The following is a 27,171-nucleotide window of genomic DNA, read 5'->3' as shown; positions in this document are numbered from 1 at the left end:
CATTCCATTGAATTTTATTGATACGCCAAGATCAATAAATAACCCTATAAATATGAGGAGACAAACGCGTGGCGATAAAAATGTACCAATTTTTTCGTTTAACTTTAAAGACGCATCGGATATGGTTAGTTTGTTTGATTAAGAACGAAATTATCGACTTCAATTTGTGTTTATATTTTATCTCATGAATAAAAATTGATATTTGCAAAAGAACATTAACCTTCATACGTACAACAACCTGGTTTTGAAACGGCAGTCTTCGGTTACGATTCAACTGCCCCAACTACTGTTCCATCTACGATTAAGTATAACTGACTTGATTCAGTGCAAAAATATAATTTCAGCGGAGACCTGGATTATATCGTGATCAGCTCTATTCCCTAATAACTCACTTCGTATCTCATTCATGAAATGTTGAAAGCAGACCAATGAAACTTTTTAATTTACCTAGAGGTTTAATTTACGTTTAGCGAAGTGAGTAACAGATAGTTATTCTCACATTATTGACGTCGACTCATACGTACTATTAGATATCTGAATAATCCAATGATTCGATCGCAACTGTTGCGACATTGATATTGAATCAGACGTTATACCATAACCTTCTCGACATGATTCCCATAATGCGTAAAAGTTGATAAAATTATCAAGTGCAAAGGGATTGTTCTTCAAATCTTAAAAAAAAGTAAAAGTCAATATTTTTTTTCGATTTTTCGATTAAAATTTGGTGTGTAGTTATGCGTGCGCCAATCACATGACATGGTTTTTGACATAGTACCATTAACATATAATACGGTACAATATTTTGCGAAGGTAATTTTATACGAAAAGAAATCAAAATAAATTGCGAGAAACTACAAGAAGAAGGGAGGGTTTTTATATAAAAGTAACAGATAACCCATGAATTTCTTTTAGCTGATCAAATAACGCCTTGCGAAAGCGAATGGCGAAGGTTTGGAGCTTATGCCTCTACTACGAATTAGTGGATAAACATTTCATCTAGCACAAATTTTCGCTCACGCTAGAACACCTTGGTGTTAACTGGATTGGAACTCGTGATTTGGTAAAGAACCACGTTTTGTATTCATTGGACAATTTGCATATTATATCCGACGAAAAAATTAAAAGGTCTTTCAGCCCTTGCTTTGTAAATTTCTTATTTGATCCACAATATTAGTTTCCCGTTTAAGAACAACATCTGAATTAAGGGGTTTGCTTTACGCTGAGGTTCCGCCGCAGGACTGATCAAGAACTTATTTATTTAGTCGGATGAATATGCTAATTCCGATGTATATAGCTCCAAGCCTTTGCAAGGCGAGTCTTAGCTCAGCCGCGGGACCATTACAGAATGAATAGTGTTTGTTATATTTGTAAATATATAAAATATTCTGTTAAATAAAGCGTATACGTTAAGATAATCAAAACGCCGCCTTAAAACGTATACAGTTTTGTATTGAAGCAACGTTGATATTAAAAAAAGTAATAAATTCAAAATTGACTTAATTTAATCAAAATTTAAATATAATTATTGATCGTTACTATTAAACGATTACTCATCATCCTTGACTTTATTAGTACATGATACTATAAAAAAAAACAAAAAATATTAATAATACGACAGGATTTTCAATAATTTATGTAATTGTAAACGCGCGTAGCGTCTCGTCCGTGTGAACCGGCATGTGTCTCTTACAATTGTCTATTTTCTGTCTTTGTTCTATTATTTATTAAAATTATTTAAGTGTCATTTGACTTATTTTCTTTAAAGGACGTCGTAATCATTTTACGTTTGAATTCATTCTCCTCTTTGGGAGACTGGCTGATACTATACATTTATATTTAAAGGGAAACTTCTTCGTGCGTAACTAGGGTTAATTCTCTAAGCCAAATTGGCCACCTGATGGTATGTGGTCACTACCGCCCATAGACAATGGTGCTGTAAGAAATATTAACCATTCCTTACATCGCCAATGCGCCACCAACCTTAGTAACTAGGATGTTACGTCCCTTGTGCCTGTACACTGGCTCACTCAGCCTTCAAACCGGAACACAACAATACTGAGTACCACTATTTAGCGGTAGAATCTGATGAGTGGGTGGTACCTACCCAGACCGGCTTGCACAAAGCCCTACCACCGAGTAAGTTTAAATATTTTAAAAAAGAACCTATTAAAAAAAACAATTACCATAAGATTTAGTTTATACACTAATTTAAAAAATCAAGTAAGTTGTCTGGAAATTAGCTGAAATGGTTCAAAGGTACTGTAACAAAACCTTATAAAATTAATATATCCTCAAACTTAAATTGTGATGTTGCCAGGTAATAAAAACACACAGGCACACTAAAATAAAATAAAAATACAAATTAAAGCTACACCAAAGTCATGAGAATGTTTGTGAAGATTACAAATTTAACAATAAAAAAAAATCCGAATATAAATTACAATAGCAATTCATATATTTCTTTTGTTTTTTGGTCTCATCGACCAATAACATTGAGGATATAAACCACTTGTGTTGGACACATGTGTACACTGTAATCATATTTCCTGTGCAGTCGTTTAGTCTGCCTTTTAATATGCCATTTGGCGGAAATTAAACAGCAATACATACTATCGTAATACGAAGTAAAGACTAAATTCGACCTATATAGCATATAGGGTTGAATGTTTATATAAAAGAATTATATAAATGTATCCGCCTGTAAATATTCCACTGCTCGCCTTCTCCCTTTGAGGAGAAGATTTGAAACTTATTCTGCCACACCAATGCGGGTTAGAAAAATAAAATAGATAGATAGATAAAATAGAAGAATTCGTACGCCGTTGTATTTTATTGTAATAAAAGTTCTGACTTTCACAGATTAGTTGAAATACATTTTGTTTCGTTTGTAGTTTATGGAATAATTAAAAATATTTTTTTTAAAGAGTCCTTCAAATCAATGGATGAGTAAGTGATTTTCATACAGATATATTGACAGATATGCAAGATTTCGGGACGCTATCGAGTAAAACGGTGACCGAAGTACTAATGCTGGAGATGAAGATGGCGCCCACGGCCAAAACATATCTCGTATCCGGGTACCCAAGATCTATGAGGGACGTCGCCGAATATTCTGACAAGGTGAGACGTATTTTTTTTTATGCTACAGTTGGCAAACTGGCAGGAGACACACCAGAAAGTGCCCCCCATGGACATCCGCAATACCGGATCGCTTGCAGGTGTATTGCCGGCCTTTAAGCAATGTAAATGTGCTACAAATGGATTTTTATTTGAAAATTCTTCCTGTAATAGTCCCATAGCTGCGCTAAGACCTCTTCTCATTTATGAGCTAGGGTACAGATGTAACATACATCTTTCCTCACGATGTTTTCCTTTACCGCAGAGAACAGATGAAATATAAACGGACATTAAGCACATGGAAGTTCAGTAATGTTTGCCTGGAACCAATTTTCAGTTAAGATTCACGTTTCCAAAAAAAAAGATTTGGATACAATTTTTAAATGATTTTTTCGTTGTATTTAATTATTAGAAAATACTTAGTGACTATTGAGATTCTTGTCGATTTGTCGTAGTCAATATATAATATATTAAGGCCGGCAACGCACCTGCAAGCCCCCCGGTGTTGCAGATGTCCATGGGCGGTGGTCACTTTCCATCAGGTGAGCCTCCTGCTGGTTTGCCACCTATGACATAAAAAAAAATATATTTTAAATCATTGAATAAATTAGACGATTTGATTTTTGAAAATGAAACATTTTTAATTATAAATTAAATAATATTTTCAATTACAACTTAAAATATTCACAAATAAAGTTCGAATTAAAATAATATGGAAGCATAAATTATGGCTGTATAGAACAAAGTTATAAAACGTTTTTGAATTTGTTTTTAATTACGACCCTTTTCATCGAACACATTCAATTACCAGAGTTTACTGTTCGGGTACGAAAAACTCTTAATTATAGATGTGATTAAAGTAATTAATTGTTATCATGGATAACTTAAATAAAACTTATCCACTTGATTTCTAGTGATTTTGACTTTGACACAAAATTCAGAAGAGTATCTAAGGTTGAAATCGAGATTGATTTTTGTGTCAAATAATTCACACTCCGTGCTGATACCAGTGTGTACCGCAATGGTTACCTTTATGTGTATTACAAAAAAATTTTAAATTAAAAAAAAATGGACTTATGTTTTTTTGGGCCTAGTATTCCTCGTGCTTTTATACGAGGTATAACAATGTGATCAAACATAACGACCCTACATGAGTAATTGTCAATAAAGTGTCTAGATATGCACAGTCATATAAAAGTATCCAGTTGGTAATATGACTCAGTATATAGACACTACTTATATGATTTTGTATTTAAAGCACGATTAATTATGAACTACCATTTACCATACCATGTTGTATACCGAACATACGTATTTGAAAGTTATTCTAAAATATGTTCATTGTATACATCCACAATAGTAATATTAAGTTAATAATGACATACTGCAGCATATAAAACTGAGGGATTTCATTCAGAATAAGTATTCGCCGGTATCTATATTATTGGTGGCTAAAACATAAACTACATGCTTAGGAATGTTTTATAACAAATCCAATATCCATGCCTGCAACAATTATATGGCAATGGCTTAAAGGAATAATGCCCAAAAATATAATTTCGTATGAAAAAGTTTTAATGGTCTTAATAATTAGATTGATGTTAATAATAAGATTAAACTAATCCCAGCTCAAGCCGATGTCTCTCTAGCATTGCGGATCTTGACCTCTAAGAATAGTCCAATAAAACCGTTCTTTTAGTTTTATGAGTTTTTTGTTAAGATTAACATTGAGAAACTAGATTCGAGTAAAAAAAAAATTTTAATTCCAATTTCGCACCCCAAAAATCCAAAGAGATAAAAGTTCTGTTAACCTTTGTGGAGACGATTTAATTTTACTAGATATACTTTTTAGATCACGATCCGAATCTCGTGCATCAAAGAAGTTGATTTTATACTCATGACTTAAAAAAACCGACAGACCTTGCATAAAAAAAACAAACTTGAGTCAATAGATCCAGACAGGCGTATTTTCTTTGACCTATTCCCACGGTTTTCACATTATAACTTAATCGATTCGGGTTCATTTACGAAATTTTGTAGCTAGTGTGTCAAGGACGTTGAAAATCATCAATGTAACATATCCGTCTAGCTTTAAGGCAAATTACACCTTATTGATAGTATTAATCATTCATAGGTAAAATCGATTATCGAATATATTATTATTAGGTCGAATTTGCAAGTTTCCTTTAACAGTAAGTAATTATTATTAAAGTCAAGAAAGACTGCAAAAAAATAAGTATAAAATTTTGAGATATTAAATTACTATAATTGAGGAGTTATGGTTTATTTAATTATTCGAGTACAAAAACTAGGTAACATAAATCGTGCGGTCACAGAGTAAAATTATTTATCATAAATATAATACAATATAGTATTTGTTTTTATCAAAAATAGTAATTTTCATCAATAATAATATAAATTATAAAGTTGTAAGCTGATTTTTTTCTTCTATGTACGTGCTATTATTGGCAAAGCTGAACTTAAACTTGGCATTACAAGCTCTTTCTTAACGATTTAATTTTATTGTGAATATACATAACATTGGCGTAATATAAATATATTGTGAAAAACTGTAAGTATTCCTACTTTGTAAAAAACATACTGAAAGGTGTCTCTAGCTCCGAGATTATAAAATAGATGGAGCAGCTCTCTTTTGTAAGATGAAATCAGTTTGAGTATCTGTAGCGATACCCCAAAGTAATATGGCATCAGCATGAACAGCAACAATATTAGTTAGTTGTCTAAGTTTTCTAACCGCATATACTGCAGTGCCGATTCTTCCCGTTAGGGACGTTATATGAGGATCCCACAGAAGTTTCGATTCGAATGTTATTCCTAAAACCTCTGGCAACGGTTACATCAAGATCACGAATGTTTAATGCTATACATAATTTTCCTAACTTTACGTAGGGTAAAGATTATATTTTATTTTTTGTTAGCATTCAAATCTAAACCATTTCTTGTAAACCAGTCCTTAGTAAACCAGTACTTAGTTGTACAGCAGTATAGCCAGCATAGTATATTAGCGTATACTGTAACTGTGATAACGGCTTACATTGTCGTAGTTCGTTATCTTTCAGTGAACTTAAAAAATATGAAGTATCATCATCAAACAATACCATATTACAAATTTCTTTAACATGGCAAGGCATTTACATATCATAGAAATAAAAGAAGAACTAAAAATGTTCCTTTTGAACACCCATTTTTAGAACAGATCCAAAAGACTATTCCATTAAGGAAAACTTGTTGGACATTTACTTAAAAATTAAGCAATGAGATCACATGAATAATCTTAATTAAATATAATTTTTACATTTAATCAAAAAGAGTAACTAATTTAATTTGTTTTCGTTTCTTTTCTTGGTAAAATCTACATTCTGAACTTATAGTAACTTTAATTTAAATAAAAGCTGATTAAATTATTTAATCTATAAAAGGGCTGGTACGAACCTGCTCATATAAAGTATATTTTTAATTCTTATTGTAAAGAGTTGACTTATATACCTAAATGATCAATGTTTAATCTGTTTAACTCATTAAACATAAACGTTTTAAGCTATAATAGCTATAATACATGTGGTCTTCTAATGTAATTGTATAGGTACTGGCCCATTGGGACCATGAGTAATGGCATACCATAGCTACCAGTACCTATACCATATAACAGTGCCATAGTATATTAAACGATCTAATAAAGGTTATATTAACTGACTACGCTTCTGAAAATGATGGTATAACTTTGTATGTATATTTCATGTCAATATGAAATGCCTCTATTCAATATATAACTTATTTATTTATAGTTAAAGAAAAAACGACTATATTTACCTCTACTATTTTTGTGATTAAATACAATTTCCAATATAACAATAAAATTTCCAGAAGGCGTTTCGTTTCCAAGGTGTTCTGTCATTTATTAACTCACTCACTGTATAATTTTGTACATAGTTGTGTACCTTTCGTACACAATTCTAGTTTACAATTTTCTTCAATTTAGTTGCGCTGTTTCAGCGCTTTCTGGGGTCCTGTTAGAACACAGTATATTTACATTGCTCCACAAAATAATTACTGACTTTGCATCTAGTAATAGGAGCAATAAGTTTATGTGTGTTCTAGCATAGATCTTTTCACACAAGAAGGCGCGATTCCACGTTCAATTATCTGTGTGGATTAACCAATTTAATTTAATTTGTTTATTGCATTTTATTTATTCTTACATTAGTCATCTGACACAAGATGTGCTAGTGTGCACTAGCACATCTTGTAAGCACGAGCGCCACTCACAGTAATGTCAATATTTTTACGAACATACAAAGCTTTTTATGAACTGAGAAGTCGTCAGTTTCATGTATTGATACAGCAATGTACGATAAACATGTGCATTAGAGCCGCATATAAACAACCTTCATGACAAAACAAGTGCTTCCGTCACCGATAATATCTCGATCGCATTAGTAAATATATTAATTACACACGCGATCGAGTTAATACGCTAACTTGCATGTCATGCCTGTTTAATAGAGACGTAGGGTCACCTTTTGTTCTAGCTTCTCATATGTGAGACAGCAAATGACCTGAAGCGTCATATTGTTTGCGAGTGCAACTAAGTGTTATCAATTTATTTTGGGTAGGGTTAGGGTACTACAATAGTTTTGGGTAGTAAATTTACAAAAACATCTCTCCAAACAACCGTGTTTTGTGTCGCGGTATTCAAAACTGACTTACAGAAAACCATTTGAGTTACTTGCCTGCCTTATGTGGTCCAATTATTTTTACGCTTACAACATATGACAAAGATCATAGTTTACGATTCCAAAAAATATAAATATAAAAGCAGATAATTTTATTAATAGTTATAACATCCTTGCAATTAAATATTTGAAAATTTCTGTTACCATTGTAGCAAATGTAGTATGCGAGTTACGGATGTTTTTTTTTTCGATTGACACTGGTCATGACATCCTTAGATCCAGACAATAAGTGGTGTGGTGCTCGTGAGCTGGAGACAGCGGGTGCTGGAGCGGCAGATCGAGTACGGAGCGCGGCTGGGGCACGTCGTACTCAGTCTGGCGCGAATGGAACTAAGCAATTTCTACAAGAACGTAATGCCAGTTGCCGACTACTTCGACCAGAGCAACATGCTGATAGCGGTGAGTGAATAATTTAACTATATATTGTATATTATATATATATTTAGGTATACTTAGAATACCTATGGGTGAGTAATCTTCCTAGATACACTTCGTAACTTGTAACGACTTTGGCAAGGAACTTTAAAATTGACCTATTCCATAATCTTCGATACTGGATTCTGCTCGCGGTTTTATAAGGGGGCAGGTGTTAGGTACTCTTTGTCTTGCTCTTTTCCCTTGACAACATGCACGTGGAACGTAAGAAACAAAACATATTTGCTTAAACTTATTCGCATTTTTAATATAAATTTGGATTTTATGTCATATGAATTCAATGTTACGTACATTTGTTGTATATGTGTGTGTACTTTATAATACATATGATAAAAAAAATACTATTTATAATTTTACAAATGTTTATAAATAAAGTTCTTAATAAGAATCTTAACGTATAATTATCATAAGCCAAGTAGTTACGGTCGGTTAACTCTAATTACGAGGCGTTTCAGACATATTTTTTTATTAGAAGTATATTGTTGATTTATTATAGAATGGTCAATAAAACTTTTTCAATTTTAATGAAAATGATTCGTTGTTTTGTATACAAATTATAATTCCAGATAGAAATAAGTACAGATTTAGGAGCTGCCTGATTATTATTTAAGGTATTTATAAGGTATATATATAATGGCTAATAATTATGAATTACTAGTTTACTACCTTGGTGGTAGGGCTTTCTGCAAGCCCTTCTGGGTAGGTACCACCCACTCATCAGATATTCTACCGCCAAATAACAGTACTCTGTATTGTTGTGTTCCGGTTAGAGGGTGAGTGAGCCAGTGTAATCACAGGCACAAGGGACATAACATCTTAGTTCCCAAGGTTGGTGGCGCATAGGTGATGTAAGAATGGTTAATATTTCTTACAGCGCCTTTGTCTATGGGCGGTGGTGACCAATTACCATATGCTCGTCCGTCAAACAATCCCATAAAAAAAAAACGCCCGGGGCTTCTCCGAATGTGACGAGAGCTGTGGCGGGTGGAAGAGCGAGGCACATTTTTTCCTAACCTATGTGCGAACTCTGTGCCAAATTTTATCCGGATCCGTTCAGCCGTTCCGCCGTGATTGAGTAACATTCATCCACCTGCTTTCGCATTTCTAATATTTGTAAGATGTAATATAATTACATACAATAAGAATTGCCATAACTCAAAATATTTTTTATAATTATTTTTTTTTTAATAATTATTTAAAACGACGTAAATGTATGTTACGACGTGACTAATATGTATTTTAAAACATACGATCAAGATTTAGAGCCAAATGTTATTGTGTTTTATTAAAGTAAATACTCGATAGAGTTCTGATAATGACTTTGATGTATAAGATATATAGTTTTATTTTTCAACACTTCTTCCAACCGGCCCATTAGCTCAGTTGGTTAGAGCGTCGTGCTAATAACGCGAAGGTCGCGGGTTCGATCCCCTCATGGGCCAAGAAATCGCTTTTTGTTTGTTTTTGAGTACTGAATAGAGGAAGAGTACTTTTCGTTACTAATACTTATAGACTTCCATTGCTACGCGTAATATAATAAATAACCCAATTCAATAGTTAATAATAATAACTAGTACACTACATCGCGGTATAGTTAAAATATTTTTGTTGCTTTTATACATAAAATGAAATTTTAATTTTTATAAATGGCTAGGCAGTTATTTTTAATTAGGCTTGAATATGTGATATGAATGAATGAACGAATGAAGCATAGTCTTTAAATTTGACGACCCTATATTTTTATAACTACCTGGACTTCGCGCAATTGTGATTAATTTTAAACTAGAGTATATTATATATTAAAATATTGGTAGGCGAACGGACGCCCGATTGTAAGCGGCTATTAACTACCTTAAGAACTAAGATACAATATAGATATACTACGTCCCTTGTGTCTTTAATTACACAGGGTCACTCACCCTTAAAACTGGAACACACTAATATTAATCGACCGACTATGTACGCGTGTTAAGTATTAACAGATTTCAATCGGTGATCTATGTATAAGATCCACGTGTCGTATCTACCAAGATAAAAAAAACGTGTGTTTTTTTCTCAAATCTAAGCATGAAATATTTTTGCTAAAACTATCTATATTTGCAAATAGTATAATAATTGTATTATTTTAATTTAAAAAAAAAAAACAAGTTTTTTTTTTAGCAGATATGTAGAAATTACTAATATACTAATTTTTAAAATATTCAACTGGCCTTTATTTTAAACTTAATCGTCACAGGCCCATTAGCTCAGTTGGTTAGAGCGTCGTGCTAATAACGCGAAGGTCGCGGGTTCGATCCCCTCATGGGCCAATAATACTTTTTATACATATAAAAAAAAAAACATTGAAGTGTATAATGATATTATTTATGACTTAATTGGTTTTCATTTTATTTATTGTTAATCTATAATTATTAACAGTATTGCATAATTTGGTTTAAATAAACACTAATAGACACACCTTATATAAGAAGCGACCTACATTTTTTTTAAAACTTTCATAATGACTCATTTTATTTAAGTTGATTAACTTAACCTAATTAAGTAGTTACAATAAATAAATAAATAAATATAATTATTGCATCAATATTTCACGTTAAAACTACGTAGCAAGCTACAATCCTGCGTATCGTCAGTGGTACGATACCGTAGTGTCCGTAGCTGTTCCTCATAATAAAATTGATCTATTACGATTTTATGTGGAAAACTCTACTATATTTTTCATAGTTTAAAACAAACTAATATATATTTAAATATTAACCATTAAACGTATTTATTTTAATGTATGTAACATTAAACAACCAAAGTAAATCATTAGTATCATAATTATGCTAATTTTATGTTATGTTTATATTTCACTGTAAATTTTTCATGCATGTAAAAAAATGTATTTGGCCCATGAGGGGATCGAACCCGCGACCTTCGCGTTATTAGCACGACGCTCTAACCAACTGAGCTAATGGGCCGGTTGGATAATTCGTTGAAATATAAAACTATCATGTACAATAAATTCATAAAACTTATCTATCAGCATTCAATTACACAGGGTTATTGGTAATTCGACGTATTCCCGTTAGGAGGTGGTAGGGATGACTATTTGCGATAATTTTAACCCCCATATGCATAATGCAAAAGTGAACTTCAAAAATGTATTCAAAAAAATGTATCATTTAAAATCTATTTTTTTCTTCTGATTTATAAAAACGATTAAACACTGGATATTTTTCAATATTTAAACAATAATTATCGGTCCAAATTTAAAAATGCGAGACGGAAGACGATATTATTTCAATATTTTTTTTTATTTTTTTCCCTCAAATATGCCTGAAAAACAAAAAAAAACATTATGAAATTTGTTCTGCAGATTATTTTAAAAACATAATCGTTTACTTAGCTTTCCAAAAATGTATAAAAACTAGGAATTTATTCCAAAGCCACCGAAATAAAATGATCAGAAAGGATGCTGGTGGAAATTCGTATTCGAATATGACCGAATTCGTACTAAAGGTCGCTCTTTAAAATTCCCACAAAAATGATATAAAATAATATCAATGTAAAAAAACTTACTTATTTACTTAACTTTCTTACTTAATAACAATTATTATATTAGCTATTATAATAACCAGTAATCGTGATATGATAAAGATACAATATTAACCTTATTATAATTTACAAAATAAACTTATTTCATATAACTTGAAAAAGTTGTATTTGATTCGTTTAGTGCTTTGGATGTTGCTGGTTTGATAGTGCTGCGCGGTTAGTGTCTTTATCGATGCTGTTTCGATGATTGATATTAAATATGTATTTTCTGGTCTCTATATCCTATAACCAAGACAAGTAAATGTCGGAACATGTAGTTACTAATATGTGGTTATCGATACTATTGGCGCACTCACGACTCATTTTTAGACTAGTATTAATGTATTATCGTGAACATTGTTTGTTGAACCAAATAAACTATAAAAAAAACATTGAATCTTAGTATTGGTAATGTTCCTAATATGTTTGCTAAACGTCCGCTGCCTCCTAAAATTATTCTACTTTAGTCGATCATCTAGGTATCTCCGAGTGGGTACTGTTAGTCCTGTTTTTGTATGTTGTAACTTCTATGGGCTACAATAAAGTATATTATTAATAATCATATTGTACAAGGAAAACACTACTACATCCAAGAATGAGAAAATAAGGCTTTAACCCCGTAGTGGTACATTAATATACAGATACAATGTCTATACGCGTTGGCGACTGGCAACACTTACCATCAAGTCTTTCGTTTGTCTGTCTGTCTGTCTGCCCACCTATAAAAAAGAGTCTGCTATCCTTCGTCATTAAAAAAAATATGATTTGTTGTTATCAGTAATTTATAATAATAACAATAGTAATCAAACCGCTATAAATTATTTTATTAATACGTTAAATATTATCTGTTATTGATTTTTTATCTATGTTTATTTTTATAACAGTAATAAATTGTCATTTTATCTGAATACAAATACCTAAATATGTAATCCAGTCTTAATACACATATACGCTAATAATATAAATAATAATTTATTTCTTTTTTTTTTTAAATCCTAATATTAACAAATGGTATTATATTATTTTCGTTTAATGTAAATATCTTGTAAATATCCCGCCGCTGGGCTACGGCTTCCTGGCCTCTGAGGAGAAGATTTGGAGTTTATTCATCGCGCTGCTCTAATGCGGGTTGTTGGTTACACATGGAGCAGAATTTAAATGAAATTAGTCAAGCGTTCTTACCACTGGGACATCTCGGCTCTTTTTCGTTTGAATAAACTGTATAAAAATTACAGAAAATACACTAAATAGTGGAAAACAAGCCGATTGAGTTTATATTATAATCTATACTTCTATACTAATACTATAAATGTGAAAGTAACTCTGTCTGTCTGTCTGTCACTCTTTCACTGCCAAACCGATGAACCGAATTTGATGAAATTTGGTATGAAACAAACTTGAACTCCAAGGAAGGACATAGGGTACTCTTTTTGCCTAACACATGACAACCAACACTCTAAAACGCGAGCGTAGCCGCGAGCGACAACTGGCGTACTATATTTTACTTAGCACTCTTAAATAATTCGTTTAAATAATTTCACTAATTCAACTCACTTAAATATAAAAACATCGATATATTAACTTTGAAGTGCCTCTTTTACTATTTTCGGAGTAAGAGTTAATTTAAAAACAAACATTTATTTAGTCTAAACACAGGAGTGAGTGGGCTGAGTAAACAGTTTTCCCGAAATATAATCCATCAGTGCAGTTTCATTAAAGCAATATATTATCATTGGTTAAATTTATTTGATTGGAAAACATAAAACGGCTATGCGAATTGTAATTTAGAACTAAGTTAATTATTTAATAAATATATTTTTACCTACGTAAAATATTTAATTATAAATGTTGGTTAGCGACATTGATTGTTAAACAGTATTTCTCTTGTTCATTTATGCTTATATGATGAATAAGACTGATTCCCCCAATTGTGACGAATGCGATAAAATCAAAGATTTGTAACATATTGTAATATAATGTATCTGGAACGAACCTTTGCGTAATGAAATATTTATGTATCATGACGTATTAGAGCCGGGGGATTAAACTGCGGCCTGGCGTATACTTTGTCCGCGGGTGCCAGGGCTCTTTATAAACTTGTAAGACTGGGTTTGAGGGTAAGATGATCGAGATCATCATGTCTCGAGCTCAGTTTTCTGGTAAAAAGACGTATAGAGCGTCATAGTCATTTGTGTGACTAAGCTCTTTAAATAATAAATATATATATATACGCGCCGCCAAAGCGCAGTACTCAGTGTTGCTGTGCTCCGGTTTGAACGGTGAGTGAGCCAGTGTAAGTACAGGGGAGAACTTGTCTTAGTTCCCAAGATTGTTGGCGCATTGGCGATGTATAGAATGGTTAATATTTCTTATAGTCGGTGGTGACCATTTACCATCAGGTGGCTCATATCCCCATCCGTCTAGATATGTCATAAAAAATGAAGGGGTCCGCTAATAATCCTGCGGTTGCACGGTCGCGAGTCTATGTAGTGTAGAGCGAGCGCGTGCAACGAGTTCTCACAGTCGCGGCGTGTTTCTCTAAATATGTTGAGCGCCGCCGCGACGTCCCCAAGCCAAAGTTTTGCGCCTGGGCACCCGCTCCGTTCACGGCGAGTTTCAAACTCAATTTGTATCTCACTCGTGAAATGTTCAAAATCGTCTTACGGGTGATAATGAGTGTAGTGTGAGTGTATTGCATTTCACTTTCTGACATTTCACGTTCGAGTTCTGCGGCGAAATATGAATTTTATCTTACAGTATATTTCTATATTTCCACTAAAGAGAATGAGAAAAATTTATTCATTGACTATTTGTGTCGTATATAGCCGGTGATGTTGACTTGTTTCAAACAATAATATTGGATTGGGTGAGATCTTGCCGATAGAATTTCCGGCTGAATCGATACTATTTATATGTTGTTCTCGAGTCAATAAAAATACTTTTATTAGCATGAATTGCTTGGAGAACAAAATCAACAAAAAGGTGCTCGAAGCAGTCAGAAGTTCGATCGGTACTCTTATCCCAACTCCGACATGACTCATAAATGTGTTCAGATCCCAACAAAACACCCAGATAGGTCGATGATATCGTGTGACAGGTCATATAGGACGTTTATAAAAGAAATATATTACAAGTGACGCGAGCAACAACTAGTTATTATATAAAACAAACATTTAATCGTTATCTATTCCAGCGAGTGGTCATAATTCTAACAGCGGTAGGTGTATTAAAGAAAATGTCCGTCACTGGCAGTTACATTTGCATATTTTATACGAAAATGGCCGGTTCAGAAACTCGCGTTCATTACTTTTGTATGCTAAATTATTGTGTTCCTTTCAAATATAACAAAACAACGTGTAAACTTGCAATTGTTTATAAATTATTCAAACTTTAATATGGCGCTGCGAAACAGATTCTTAAATACCTCGGGAAAATTCTTACGGAAAATTAAAGAATGAGTTTTAAGTTTTTATATTTTCATTTTAATTTCATTTACTATTACGCAATACGAGCCGAGTCGGCTCAGAGGTTAAAATACTTCAATCTTAACCAAATATTGCCGGTTCAAAGCCGGGCAAGAATCATAGAGTTTTCGAGTGCATAATTTGTATTTTCATATCGTGCTCGTCGGTGAAGGAAATAATCGGAAGAGATTTGTCAGTGGAAAATGACACATGTATCCATTGGCAATTGTGAAATTACCTCCAGGGGAGGGGTGGCCTTTATGTAGCTGTTTTTTACGTAATTAACTTAATAAAATAAATAATTTTGTTGGTATAAATTTCTTAATTGAAATTCTTAAATGAAATGAACATGTTTAAAAGCGAACTTATCTCAATAAAGGACATCTTCCAGCCAACCTTTGCGATACTAAGAGTCGAATTAATTAAGATAAATGCGAAAATACAAACATGTTACTAATGATCTCTTTAGTAATATTTTTAAACCGACTAACATATGTAGCATCAAACGTCAACCATTTTTAGCCTATCATTTAACGTATATAAATGCACAAGAAAGAAATTTCAGAATTTTGTTCCATAAGGAGGTTACATATGGGATGACAGTTTCACTGGAACTTAGTTATTAGTAATCAGCTGCTTATAAGAAAAAATATAATTGTCAAAACGTTCTTTAGGTAAAAGGTTCCTTAGGAGTGTGATGTTGTGGATACGTATCCGTATGGAAGCACGTATTATAACAAAATATGTCGAGACAAAGTATGAGGCTGAGACTTATAGCCGTGACATCACAAATACGTATTGTGACAGATCAATAACCATCAATAAAACATAGTCACGTTTAGTATCGATCGCGATGTCATATTACGGTCAGGTACAATGTCAGTGTCTCGTAAACGACGATTACCGCCGTAATTTGCGTTTGTGAATTACATACTCGTACTCTTTGTTTGGATGAATAACATTGAACCGGTCGTGGTTTGTTTATCTGTGGTCGTAATAAAATTATTGTCAACTTTACACGTGAAAATTGTCAATTTGTCAAATTGTCAATTGTAAGATGGAATGCTTTTGTCTTTACCGATTTAAAAAAAAAAACATTAAAGATTTTATTGTTACAAATATTTATTATCTTTTTTTAAACTTTAATATTATATCAGAATATACACGTAGCATAAAACTATTACTAGACCTTCATTATATATTAAATGAATTCGATACACGAACACTTTTAACTTTCTTCTTTTAACATCAATTTATATTTATATATATTTATGAACTGATGACGATGATGACGTCGTCCTGACTGATTTCGGTCACGGCGGCTAATCCCAAGGGAAACCAGGCAACTACACAGGACCTATAGTGTGAACATAAAGTCAATTGCATAGTCACTCTCATAATCCGATGAGACGAAAAATCCGAGACGACCAGACCAGACATAAATCTGGCGCACGAACAACGGTTTACGTGCTTTCTGAGGCATGACTGTAAACACATAACCAACTTTCAAACTCCGTGCTGTGTTTGAGAATTCTGCAACAGAAAATCCAAGAACATTTTATCTCTGGCCTTATCAAGACGCTAGACGAACGCAACGGACGGAACTAGATATATTAACGGACAATCGCACGTAATTTTATAAGAGTTAAAAAATGTATTACAAAATTTAATTTCCAGTAACAACAAAAATACTTGGTAATAACCCTGTCAACCGTGTGATCTAAGACGGTATGTGTTCTTTATGTCTGTTATTACACTGTCTCACTCACCTTCGAACTGGACCGTGATATAACGTATTTAATACGCCATGGAAACGTTAAAGATACATAACATTAGCAGAATATTCAGAACATTGGCAGTAGAGCGATCGTATGTTTTAGATACATGAGTAAGAAAATGCTAAATTTAAGTGCGTAATTAAAAGTTAGGCGAAGATCTGTGTTGAAATTTAGCATATGTCGATCAATTTAAATTTCGGTAATTTAACGTGGAGGAGCGTGCCTTCGTGAGTGAATAAATGAAAACATTGTCATTAAAAACAAATATAATTGAACGTCGATAAATGAGTTTTATGAATTTATTGTACATCATAGATTTATTTTTCAACGAATTATCCAACCGGCCCATTAGCTCAGTTGGTTAGAGCGTCGTGCTAATAACGCGAAGGTCGCGGGTTCGATCCCCTCATGGGCCAAATAACCTTTTTTTGTTTCATTAGTTATTTTATATATACTTATCTATTAAGTTCTTTTGAAAAGTCCTTATTAAATTTCTTAGTTTATTTTATTATTTAAGCAACCAATCATGTTCTATATTTGGTTTCTTTAAGAGATTTCTCCAGCCACCCAAAAGTGTGATTTAATATGAGTACGTAAATTTTTCAATTAAGACATATATTTTACGATTTATACAGTCAAAATAATACATTATTATACTTATAAGTATAATAATATATTATTTTGCCTGTATAAATGTTTATATGATTTTTAAGGAATCGTTAATCACAATGAAATTTCATTTTGTACCCGAAAACCAAATCTTTCGATATATTTCGCAATATTATTGACGAATTAATGTTTATACTAAACCGCAACTCAAAAGGTAACTTTAAATGGTTCATTAAGTCCAGAAATTTGGTAATATCTAGGCTTCAAAATGTAGATCTGAGATGGCCCAGTGGTTAGAACACGTGCATCTTAACCGATGATTTCGGGTTCAAATCCAAGCATGCACCACTGAATTTTCATGTGCTTAATTTGTGTTTATAATTCATGTCGTTCTCGGCGGTGAAGGAAAACATCGTGAGGAAACCTGCATGTGTCTAATTTCAACGAAATTCTGTAACATGTGTATTCCACCAACCCTCATTGGAGCAGCGTGGTGGAATATGCTCCAAACCTTCTCCTCTAAGGGAGAGGAGGCCTTAGCCCAGCAGTGGGAAATTTACAGGCTGCTAATTTTAAAAAAATGTAGATCCAGAGAACACAGTTCAATAGAGAAATGTTTTTAACAATTCAATGTAAATTATGATGTTATGATTACTGGGAACTTTATCACAAGAATCTAATTTCGATAATGAGCATTAATAACCGAATGCTCATAAACATTCGGAATGCTGAATATCGAGTAAATCTCTTATCCAATATGTTACTAAGAATTAATGGTCATACCACACGCAAGGGAACATGCGCGCCGGTTTTCCTTTTGCTATGTAAACAGGTACATACGACACTTTGTAAAAAAGGTAATTACTAGGCTAAGGCTACCCTTCCGTGGAGGTCAGCTTAGTTAAGAGCCACACTCTATCAATGAAGATTGGAGACAGGTGACTTTTCATCCTACATACTCAGGTTTCTAAGGTTTTCAGGCACATGAAAATTCAGTGGGGTTGTCCGGATTTAAGCTAGAATCTTCGGTTAAAATTTAGGTATTTTAAACACTATCAATAAACAACTAACCCTTAATTTGTGCTTTGTACGATTTAATTTGTAGTTAATTATATCTACGTGTAAAATGTTTTATTATGAATTACAATGAACTGTAATTATTTATGAATATGTTAATAACAAAACAAAAATAATTTGAATAAATTTATTGTAAGTATATTTTAGTTGATAGCGAAGTAGTTTTATGAATTTCTGGTTAACGAATATTATTACGAAACAGAACAGTGATACGCTTGATCGTATTTCGGCCAAAACTGAATACTTTTATAAATGACAGCTAGACAGTAATGACGTTCGGAAGGTTAGTCTAATTCTCCATATAATATCCAAAAATTACAGTATATCCCAAGGTGGAAATAACTTATATACAAACAACATATTCATAACTGCATAACCCTGACTGATATCAGAAGTCGATACTTTTATTTAATAATTTATTATACCTACGAGTAGTAGAAGAATAAAATGAACATTTATCCCTTAAAGTGCTAACACCAGTTTATTTTACTAGATCTTCTCAAACCTATCATTTTTTCGAAATATTTTTTCCTAATAACAAAATACTCATAATATTTTTTTAATTATTATTAATATTTAAAAAAAAACTCAAGGTAACGGGGTGAGTTTTCAAACATATTTCAATAATGATAGCATTTTATACAAATTTCGAAAATTATAGTCCAAATCGCATCAATTACCGTCCAAATATCGACAATTACCAGACCGCCCCCCTGCCTCGTACATAATTGACTAAGCAAATACTTGCTTTCAGAACTTTGCTCAGAAAATATCGATGTTTCGATGTCAAGTTCGTCTTGAGTCAAGGATAACTCATGTATGTACATATATTTATTATATACGTCGCGATCGAATGCGTCCAATATACCAAAGTTGGTTCATGTTTGAACCAATAATTTTATTTAATTCTAAGTGCTTTTACTGTTTATAAATTAACTTTAATATTGGTGGTTTTTAATTACCTTTCATAAAATTTATAATCTCATAAATATGAGCACCGATAAATTTGTTCCCCTTTCAGATTTTTTATATTAATACAATTCCTTGTCTGAGCAGTGTGTCACTCACGTTATTTATCAACAAATTCTAGACTTACGAAATGGTTTCGGAAAGATCAAAGTTTCCATGTTAATGCGGGCGGTGCCTCGAAACAGTGGATGACATTATTCGATAGAAACTGTTCATTTAGTAAAACTTATATTTCTTTAACACCTTTGTTTTCGTGAGTGCAATAATTCCTATTCTTACGCTACACGCATACCATCAACCTTAGGAACAAAGATACTAAGTATTACTGTTTAGCGGTAGAATATCTGATGAGTGGGTGATACCTACCCAGAAAGTCTTACACAAACACTTATCACCAAGGAGATTTGCTTTAACCCAAATTGAACAACAGTTTTTGCCCCAATGTGAAAGAGTTACATAAGAATTTTAATGCGAAGGGAAATGGTGAATATAATATAAGGAAAAATAATTTTATTATAAAACAATAAAAACTTCTAACAGCCCTTCTTAATTTAAAATCTATAAAATGACCCATATTGGTTAAATTCATCCAAGTATTGGTAAGTATTGGTCACCAATGCTATGGCCGTAAACTTTGACGATAGAATTTCAGAAAGCAATTTATTGCTTGATCGTACGCCGTAGGCAATGAAACCACCTGTGGACTCCCATGCAACTTCACCATTACGAGGTAGTTGTTGAGTTCATGAATAATTATTAAAATACAATTAGATCCTTACGTAAACCACTAGTATTATTTAGAAGTCTGAATTATTTGTATTTTATAAATAATTGCGTCGTACAGATTGCTATGGACATTAACTGACTTGTAATGTTGATTTGATGGCGATTTTTTGGCAAGGTTACGTCTTCTTCGTTCAAACACCAAATCAATTATGCCAGAAGGAGAGAAAAAACTTTTATAAGACACGTCGTAAATGCTTAATAATAAAAACATAACATTACAACATTAACAGCCTGTAAATTTTCCTAATTCTGGGCTAAGGCCTCCTCTCCCTTTGAGGAGAAGAATTGGAGCATATTCCACCACGCTGCTCCAATACGTGTTGGTGGAATACACATGTGACAGAATTTCGTTGAAATTACATGCAGGTTTCCTCACGATGTTTTCCTTCAGCACGAGATAAATTATAAACACAAATTAAGCACATGTAAATTTCAATAGTGCTTGCCTGAGGTTGAACCCGAAATCATCGGTTTAGATGCACGCGTTCTAATCACTGGGCCATCTCGGCTCTTATATAATAAAAATATAGCTGTCATTGAATATACTTTTGAAGTGATAACTTCTTATGGGAGGGTGAACCACTTTGTTACGTAACGCGTTACGGCGCCAGTCTGTCTGGCTTCTCTTACGCATACGGCAGCGGTAGGCTGGCTCCTCTTCTCTCACTCTAACCCACAGCGGATTGTTTAAGTTATCACTTCTGTTGGGCGTCCCGAGACGCGCACGTATTTTTTTAAATAAAGGTATAAACGACTTATATCGTTTATTAAATAGCGATGTTCCTTAGATCTGGAATATATTATATATTTTGCCAGACTATCACTCGCATATGATAATTATCAGGAAATGCTCGGCATATGTTTTAAGGACTACATGCGGAATATTCAATATAAAAATATGATCTATGAACACATGCAATTTATTTTGCAGTAATGTTATGAAGAAAATTCTAAGCATGAGAAATATATATTTTACCTACGGCACCACAGAATAATATTTTGTATTGTCGTTTAAAGGTTGGAACAGAGTGAGCAAATATACTACATCTTAGATATTACGATTGACAGCGAAATGACGGTGTAAGAAATAACTTTTCTTAAGGTGCTATTATCTGCAGGCGAAGGTTACCTACGTACAAAGGTATCTTAACCTTAATTTATTTAAAAAAAATCCTACGTAAGTGCATATAAAATATCAGATTATTAAACAAAAGACAAATGGGGCGCGCGGGACGTTATAGTAAAGCCCAAAAATTACTGGTACCCTTTAATTATTAATTATTATTGACGTGTTGACGAAAAGGCGCGTCGTTTCGCACTACCGGGGCTTATTCTATCTTATACTGTATTCGTTTTAGCTGCGTTCAAAATACAAGTCGATAAAATTACTTAAAATCGATTAACAATACTGAATTATATAATAATAATACAAAGTTATAATTATGTATTTGTTGATATACAAAACAATTGATTTTAATTCGATTGAACATTGAGAAAAAAAAACAAGTAGTGCCACATGTATAAACAATAGATCATTAATGTTGTGTGTGTAAATACGCACACATTATTATGATCAGTATTTGTAATATGTTGAGAATGTGTTGGCTATACGACGTGTGGTTGTATGCCCGTGCGAAACCGCGGCCGAAAATTAGTTTGATAATAAAATAACTTCTGAGATCGTATGTCGATAAAGTTTTATTCGTAGAATAAAATATGTACACAACGCTCGATGATTCAGTAAAATCGATACTTTCATGTTAAAACTATTCAATAGTTTGTTTTTTAATATGACCAACTTATGAGTGGCACAATTATGTTAAAGCTAAGTTCGTTTAAAATGTTTTTTACAATCATGGTATTTACAACTAAATAAATTATTTAAACTGGAATGTTTTCATTGAATCGTTGTGATAGAATGAATAATTTACTCTTTAAAAAAATTATAGTTGTCAACATCGTGCCATGAAATTCAGAAATACTATCCGTTTGAGTAACCAAATAGATTTTCTTATGATTAAGAATTTATACGTCATTGATTACTGGACATATAAAACGTAAAATGACCTACAAAAGTGATTATTGTACACTAGTAAATAGGTACTTTTTACCCGCATTGCTTTGGTGTAGCCAGGGTTATAATATGGGGTCTATCGGAGAACCCAGGCTTTTATATAATCTGAGTTTGAATAAAAATATGGTTTACTAGTCTTAGGAATGCACCCAGTTTAGTTGTAGAGTCCACCGAAGTCATGACGTGTAAGATTTAATACCGTGCTACGCCAATGTAATATTTCTAGAAAATAGCTGTAAATTCTTCTTTATCGGAGGAGAATACATCTTTGCCAAAAGTGGTATCGTCACAGGCAGTTAATATTTCTTTTGCTTTAGAAAATGAGTCGTTGAAGATTTCCTCTCATTGATTTGGTTTTCATTGGAAAGAAAATATGTTACAAACATTAATTCATATTGGAATAACACTGCAAATTGTGTTAAACAAGATTAGTAAGACGCTTGTCAGTGTAAATGAACTAAACCGTCAGCTGAGAGAAGACGCGAACTTATATAATAATATTATATGCTTAAATCTTCTCCGAAACAAGCTGGATTTTCCGGTATAAGTTCTATATTTTATATATTAGCGAGGTGTTACAAAAAAACTCCTAATTTAAAAGTAAACATAGATTAGCAATAACACGTTACAACATAAGCCAGCAAGTTTTCCGAGGACGTGCGACTATGCAGGTGTCCGGAGTTAGCGACAGTGAAAATTTAATAACAGTAACTAATATCGTGTTTAGTTCTGTAATAAATGAGTTTGTTCCTTTACACGTGCCAGTAGGCGCGGCCAGAGACCTACACTAGAAGTTCTAATGAAAACTTTATCATTTCATCAAGGAGAAACTATGTGTTATGCTATACGTATACCGTAACAGGGCTTTGTCTGTACTTAAGCTTGTATTTTGTTTTATACTTTGGCAGATTGACAAATGGACAATCTGGTGATAAGTGGTCACCGCCCATAGACATTGACGCTGTGAGAATTACTAACTACCCTTTACATCACCAAAATCTCACCAATTTTGGGAACTAAGATGTTATATCCCTTGTGCCTATCGTTACACTGGGTCAGTCAACCTTCAAACCGGAACATCGCAAAATTAAGTATTTCTGCTTAGCATACCCTAAGCCCTACCATCAAGTAAAGGCTGTCATATGTTAATCCCAAAACCTATATACCCATGTTGAATAAAGTCCGAGCCTTCTCATCGTTATAGCATTCAAAGTTGTCATATAATATGACTGTGTCTGTACACGGCTACCGGGTTACCTCAACGTTAAATTTATATACATATATAAGGAATTATTTTCTCATTAAAGTATAATATTTCATTTAAAAAAAAATACATTTTATATAGTCACCGTTCGCTTTGTACTAGTAAATAATCCCAGAGAAGAATACTAAAAATGGATATATATGAGCTTTACCCAGTTAACTTTATTTATAGAAATATAGTTAAGATGCGTGTAAGATCGTACCGATCGATTTTCCATCCGTTTCGGCCGCTTTACATATGTTGTCCAGTCAATAAAGGCAGTTTTATTAGTTTATATCGCCTAGAGAACTAGGAAAATAATGATGCTCGAGTCAGGCGAAAATTCAATCGGTATGATTTTTTGAAAAAAATAGTTTCGGAAAATAGCCTTTTTTATTCAATTTAATGTCTTTCAATAACAACATCAGAGCATTTATATATTTGGATCCATATATCCAATCTATAATCCTTTGAATCCTACCGGCTTCGTTGTCAAGCTCTTTTCAATGCTGCTTAGATTACAGGTAAAAAAAAACAAATATTTTTAATATATGCAGTAATCGAACTCATGATCATCAATCGTAAATGTTGTTGCTGTAATTAAACAATATTTATATATAAATATAAATATTACAGCATTCGTCGAAATTACTCCTGAACATATGACCCAATACTATTTTTCTAACTCGAACGTCAAGGAAGTTCACAGGCTACTTTTTTATGCCTAAAACCTAACCATGACGGCCAATCCTTAAAACGCGAGCAGAGTCGCGGGCGTCAACTAGCTTTATAATAAACCTCAAAAATTTATAAAAACATGCATCAAAACATCAGGCTGTTTAATCAGTAGTAATATTATATCTTTAAACATTTCATGAATAAAATATACTGTAAAAAATATAGAAAAATAAAAGCTATCACATAAATATCACGTTCATTTATTCCCCACAAAAGTTCGTTTAAAAAATACGTGGCCTCATTAATTACATCGACACCGTTTCTACGACTTTTGTTATTACGAAGAAAACGTTTCTCTGTCCCTTGAATTGGAAAATAGAACGAAAAATAAATTATTAGTATTTCGATCATCGGAACACAATATGATTAACTTCTGAATAATTCACTAATTACCCTTCGAAATGTTCTTATCAATTTGAATCTTAATCATTATAAATGCGAAAGTTTGGGTGGATGGATGTTTCTCACTCAATCACCCCAGAACAGCTGCACGGCATATTACTGTGCCAAATTTAAGATTCATCTGGAGTAGCACATAGGGTACTTTTTGTCCCTAACACCTGCTCTCCCCTCTTACTCTCACACGCAGGCGAATTATAAATTAATCGATGGCCTTAGTTGTATTGTCAAAACTTGGTTTGGTGTTGAATTAATAAGCTACATTGACGAGCGACTCCTCAAATGAGAAATTGTTAATGTTACTAATTGGCCTGTTAATGATTGCTCAGTATCTGAATTGAGCCATTTTTAGCCAGACTACAGTCAGGACGAATTAAATTGAGCGACGTAAATTGAGTCTATCCTAAAATGATAAATATTACAGGTCAACGGCGAAAGAAATCCTGAAGAGGTGTACAAGGATTTTCGAGCTGCAGTTCTACAGATTCTGGGTGCGGTGGAAGAGCAAGGCATGAATGGAGTCGGTGTTGGTGCTCGGGGTATGTCAAGCTATATCTATTTCAATTTTTTATTATATATTTTCGTAGTTTTCCTCCGCAGTTCCGACCGCGTTTTAGAGAGAGGAAGTAGAGATTTTTGAAGTCAATTTTTATATTATGTCTCTTTAAAACATTTATTTGCAGCTATACCAGGTGAAATCGTTGGCGTCGAGCCAGCACCGGCGAGAATTCATGAAGATGACCCACTAAAAGCCCAAGATGTAGACATTGAAGACGATTCCGTGGCAGTAACACAAATGCCAATAGTGCCTGCCGCTCCAGTGCCCGTGATGCCAATATCGGTCGCTCAATTACCTATCGCGTCTGTGCCTAAAGTTTTTCCAGTAAATGGCAATGTCGAAAGAATTCTTAGTCCTAAGGTATTTTTATAATTCTTTTTTATACAACCACATCGAAGACTTTTTTCATTTGAATAATTTCTTAGTTTTCTATAATGTTATGTATTTTTTTATATTATCAATTATATATTAAATCACAGGCCGAGGTGATAAGAGTTCACGGCGTAACAACAACGCCACCGACATTATGGGTGGTGGGTGGTCCCGGCAGTAACAAAGCTACGTTGTGCGAACGCGCTGTGACTCAACGGAACGGTTGGACGCATTTCAGGTGAACGAAACATCTTAACGGCCATTGGTCATCATACTAATCTATATCTACATATAAACGAAATACCACTCACTGATTAATCAAGAAATATTAGAAACTATAATAGCTACAAACTTGAAATTTGGCAGGTAGGTTCCTTATACGGTGTAGATTTTACAAAACTCTACCCCTTAAGGGGTAAAACGGTTTTTGGAAGTTTGTGTTTTATAAATGTCACACGGGTAAAGCCGCAGTTTCAGCAGTAAGAAATATTAGTACCGTTGAGACGGATAGATCGCTAAGCTCGATACTTATTGTACTATAATATTAATTTAAATAATATCACTATTCAAAATAATTGTATGAGGTAAAATATTCCTTTAATTCCTGTAAGCGATATGGATACCTTGTTATTTATAACTAGCTGTCTCCATCTCCTCCTTCAACACCCCTGTGAATTCAAGCTGTACGTCCACGAGGGTGTACCACGTTTAATTTATTCATTAAATAAAATTTTAATCTGAAAAATGTGGCCAGGATCAACTGAAATTAATGTACATTATCAAAATAATAAAGAACAACTGTGTCTCTCCAACAGCTTGGGGCAACGTCTCCGTGCGTTGGCTGAGGCTGGTGGCGGACCGGCATCGGATGGAGCTATCGTTCGCACGGCCGTCAGTGCAGGGGAATTAGTTCCACGAGACTTGATCACCAAAATGGTGACAGCGGCGGTCAGTGATGCTGCACGCAGCGGACACGGCATCGTACTGGATGGATATCCCCGAGACTTGGACCAGATGGAATCGTATGAGAGAGAGGTGCGAGACACCAAAGCCTATCAGCTCATAATTATCATTAAAGATCATCTGTGTGTCATCTTGGAATGTGGCAAGACTCAGAATCAAAGAAAGTTACTCTTAACTAATTTAAAAGCATGTTCGTTCGATGTTGGATTTGTTCATAGTATTGCATCAGATCCTTTATGAGAATCTGCTAGG

General features: G+C 33.3%; 1 protein-coding gene and 4 non-coding genes across 5 annotated transcripts in view; 4 read left to right on the top strand and 1 right to left on the bottom strand.

The window, feature by feature from the left end:
* LOC113396690 (uncharacterized) overlaps positions 1 to 27,171 on the top strand; it is a 31,576-nt gene that overhangs the window by 1,755 nt on the left and 2,650 nt on the right. Inside the window, exons 4-9 of the mRNA XM_064220602.1 lie at positions 2,981 to 3,123; positions 8,091 to 8,273; positions 25,450 to 25,564; positions 25,709 to 25,944; positions 26,064 to 26,194; positions 26,772 to 26,991. Coding sequence (XP_064076672.1) covers positions 2,981 to 3,123; positions 8,091 to 8,273; positions 25,450 to 25,564; positions 25,709 to 25,944; positions 26,064 to 26,194; positions 26,772 to 26,991 — 1,028 coding nt within the window. The remainder of the gene's footprint in view (positions 1 to 2,980; positions 3,124 to 8,090; positions 8,274 to 25,449; positions 25,565 to 25,708; positions 25,945 to 26,063; positions 26,195 to 26,771; positions 26,992 to 27,171) is intronic.
* Trnai-aau (transfer RNA isoleucine (anticodon AAU)) lies at positions 9,678 to 9,751 on the top strand. The gene has a single exon. It is a non-coding gene; the product is annotated as a tRNA-Ile (tRNA).
* Positions 10,545 to 10,618, top strand: Trnai-aau (transfer RNA isoleucine (anticodon AAU)). Its single transcript has one exon. It is a non-coding gene; the product is annotated as a tRNA-Ile (tRNA).
* Trnai-aau (transfer RNA isoleucine (anticodon AAU)) lies at positions 11,199 to 11,272 on the bottom strand. Its single transcript has one exon. It is a non-coding gene; the product is annotated as a tRNA-Ile (tRNA).
* Positions 17,473 to 17,546, top strand: Trnai-aau (transfer RNA isoleucine (anticodon AAU)). The gene has a single exon. It is a non-coding gene; the product is annotated as a tRNA-Ile (tRNA).

This window comes from Vanessa tameamea, chromosome 4 (assembly GCF_037043105.1).
Source record: "Vanessa tameamea isolate UH-Manoa-2023 chromosome 4, ilVanTame1 primary haplotype, whole genome shotgun sequence".
In the NCBI taxonomy this organism is placed as follows: Eukaryota; Metazoa; Arthropoda; class Insecta; order Lepidoptera; family Nymphalidae; genus Vanessa; species Vanessa tameamea.
The sequence above is the reverse complement of the archived record's forward strand: the minus strand, read 5'-3'. Positions and strand labels throughout refer to the sequence as shown.